General features: G+C 31.1%; 1 protein-coding gene across 1 annotated transcript in view; it reads left to right on the plus strand.

Annotated features, from left to right (window-relative positions):
- Positions 1-2,623, plus strand: part of LOC117100081 (retinal-specific phospholipid-transporting ATPase ABCA4-like) — a 4,946-nt gene extending 2,323 nt beyond the window's left edge. Inside the window, exons 3-6 of the mRNA XM_033239628.1 lie at positions 405-546; positions 1,088-1,224; positions 1,833-1,960; positions 2,384-2,623. Coding sequence (XP_033095519.1) covers positions 405-546; positions 1,088-1,224; positions 1,833-1,960; positions 2,384-2,623 — 647 coding nt within the window. The remainder of the gene's footprint in view (positions 1-404; positions 547-1,087; positions 1,225-1,832; positions 1,961-2,383) is intronic.
- Positions 2,624-3,061: the final 438 nt, after the last annotated feature.

Here is a 3,061-nt window from a genome sequence, read left to right on the forward strand (position 1 = left end):
GTCTTAGGCCTCTGTCAACGTATTCAATCGTTTCAATTTTTAATCTGTTTCATTTGTTTGTAAGATATACCGGTAGGTATACATGGGATTTTATTCTGATACACACAGACACACTCACACACATATTCTTCAGACAATAATTCCACGTGTTTAAACTTTTCCCTGATATCAATGATCGGGTCATTGCAGATGTCGATTTACTTCACCAATGCTCGCCGTCTTTGTTGTCAAACTTTTTTGTGCGTGTAATATTTTGCCTCGTAAACGATAAACTTCTTTAAAATATTGTTGTTATTGTTGCTGTTGCTATTTGTGTCTATACTGTTGTTATACCTACATTTCACCTAAAAAAAAACAGTATGGTCTTTAGAATGTGCCCTAATTTTACTGACTTTACCCTTCAGGCTACTACAATGCAAAGGCAATGCCAAGTAGCGGAGCAGTAAACTTCATGCAGTCGTATTTGTGTGATCTTGAGACGGCTTGTATTCCAGGAAACAGTAGCACTGTAGAAAGCAATGCTGTTCCTAGCTATGCAGGAGCAAGGTAATTTAAACGTTGGCTTTCAACAACGATAATGATTATTTTTTGAAATGAAAATATTATTTCTTTCATTTTAATATTTTCATTACTAATTGCTTTTATCAATATGAAAATTCAACATTAATATTAAGATCAAGCATATGTATATGTAGGTGTGTATGTGTTATGTAGGGGTGTGTGTGTGTTTTGTTTTTTTTAAATATATATATATATATATATATATATATATATAACTATTATTGATGTTTTTTGTTGTTAAAAAGATTATAAAAAAATAATAATTTGATAGTAGTAGTATTGTCATAGAATTATACTGAAATATAAAAAAAAATAAAATTTGCAAAGGTAAGAACTGGTATAAATAAAACACAAATGTGATGAAAAGAACTTGGAAAAAAAAAACTTTAAAATAAAAAGAAATAGTATACTGTATTTAATGAAGATTCATTTAATAAAGGTGGTGGTTACGCCGTGAAAGAGAGTGAAAAAAATATCAAGCATTTAAATATTAATTTCAATTCGTATCAAAAACATTTTGTCACAGTGTCTCTCAAGTATTCGATACGCTTGAGCCAATTCTCAGTAACGAGAATGTCACGGATTCTTTAAATGATATATCTGGGAGCATAGAAACACTGATGGGCCTAGCAAACGCCCTTGAAGCAGGCATAAACGTCACAGGTAGGCCTATGAATAAATAGTCTTCTTTTGATATTCTATTGTTATTTAATATCAATTTTTACATTAGCTATAGTCATTTGATGAAATATCATTGCCTTGGTCAAGTACACAACAACGTTTTAGGATGTGTTTTTTGTAATTATCATCATCATGTTCATTATCATCGTCCTCATCGTCGTCGTTTATGTCATTGTCATTGTCGTCGTCTTCGTCTTCCTTTTCTCGTTATCATTAATGTCTTTACTTCTAATCATCATCAATATTTCATCATGATTCATTATCATCATCGTCGTCATCTTTTCCTTTTTCACCACCATTGCCATACCAGATTCAGCATCACCATCATCGGTATCATTTTCATTATCATTAACAGCCCATTTATGATTATCATTTTAATATAGTTATCATTATCATTGCAGTTATCATTTGCATTATCATCAATATTATTTCCTTTAAAACATCATCATTATCATCATCATTATCATTATTATTAATAATATTATTTACCTTTCGATAGATTAATCAATACGACGGTCTTATATGGACTTTCTTATATCGTAATTGTGTCTAAACTGTGTTAAATTTTACTTACATTATTGCTAATTTAGATATTGACTACAGAGTTGGAGATTTATTCAAGAACGAATCACACGTGGCATGGTTTTTAGAAAATGTAATAGAACTTGACCCGGATGTAGTAGATGCATTTTTAAATTCCAGTATCAACATCAATCAGGTAAACTCAGAGTCAGAAATAACCATAACCACATAACCACATCGTCTACAAAATCGCCTCCTCATCATTTTCAAAGTCGAAACCTTTGACAGTCATGTTTAATCAAACTGAAACTTAACTAGATTAACAAAGGAGAGCGTAAAACGGTATTAGCGTACATAATTAATGTACAAGTGAACCCAAATTTGTAAAACAAAAATCTACCAGATATATTTACTCGGTAGAATTTATCCGTCCACACAGTCAATACACTGTTGCTATGAGAACATTCTTTGCACATACAATGTAAACCTCAACAATTCCACCCTAATCATAGTCAGCACTATGTAAAGGCATAGTATTAATTTGTGTACGCTATAAAGTGTATTCCAAAATTAGTTATTATTAATTAAAAGAATAACGATTTTTTTTCTATAAATATAGTTATTGGAACTGACGGGATACGTCGATTTTTATCGCATCACGTGCAATGAGACAGAATTGATGAAATACCTGAGTTTCCCATACGGGTCTGATCCTAGACAAATTTCCAAGGAACTTTGTAGAATCAACGTCACATCAATCCCAGCTATCATTGGAGAGTTTCAGGAACAGCTGAACATAGAATACCTCCTTTTACAGGTGTGTAAACTGCTGGTTTTTCGTTCAAATCATAGGGAATAATAGGGACAATCTGTTTTGATAACAATTAATGTACAGGCACTGTTCTGTTATTAAAGCTATACTTATACTTATGTAGCTTTCAAAAAAATAAATTAAATTTTTAAGCTTCCAAACAAAACAAAAATAGAAAATAGGCCTATTAGGTTTGCTATTAACAGACGCATAAAAAATATCAAGATAATAAAATTAAACTACTTAAGGCCTATAAGTTAATGAATGATATTAATAAGTAAAAAGATAATCATGCCTTTGTTAGTCTTAAGGTCTGAGGTTAAACAAAATATGTCCTCACTAATTAAGGAATTGAGTATTAGTATTATAGTATTGTGTTCTGATACATAGACCCTTATAAAATTGTCTTCTATCAATCAATCAATCAATCAACAAGGATTTATATATCGCCAATATCCACGGAAGAATGCAATGTTCAGTGGGGCT

Source organism: Anneissia japonica, unplaced genomic scaffold (assembly GCF_011630105.1).
Source record: "Anneissia japonica isolate Jap-2015-1 unplaced genomic scaffold, ASM1163010v1 scaffold439_len473750_cov173, whole genome shotgun sequence".
NCBI classification, from domain to species: Eukaryota; Metazoa; Echinodermata; class Crinoidea; order Comatulida; family Comatulidae; genus Anneissia; species Anneissia japonica.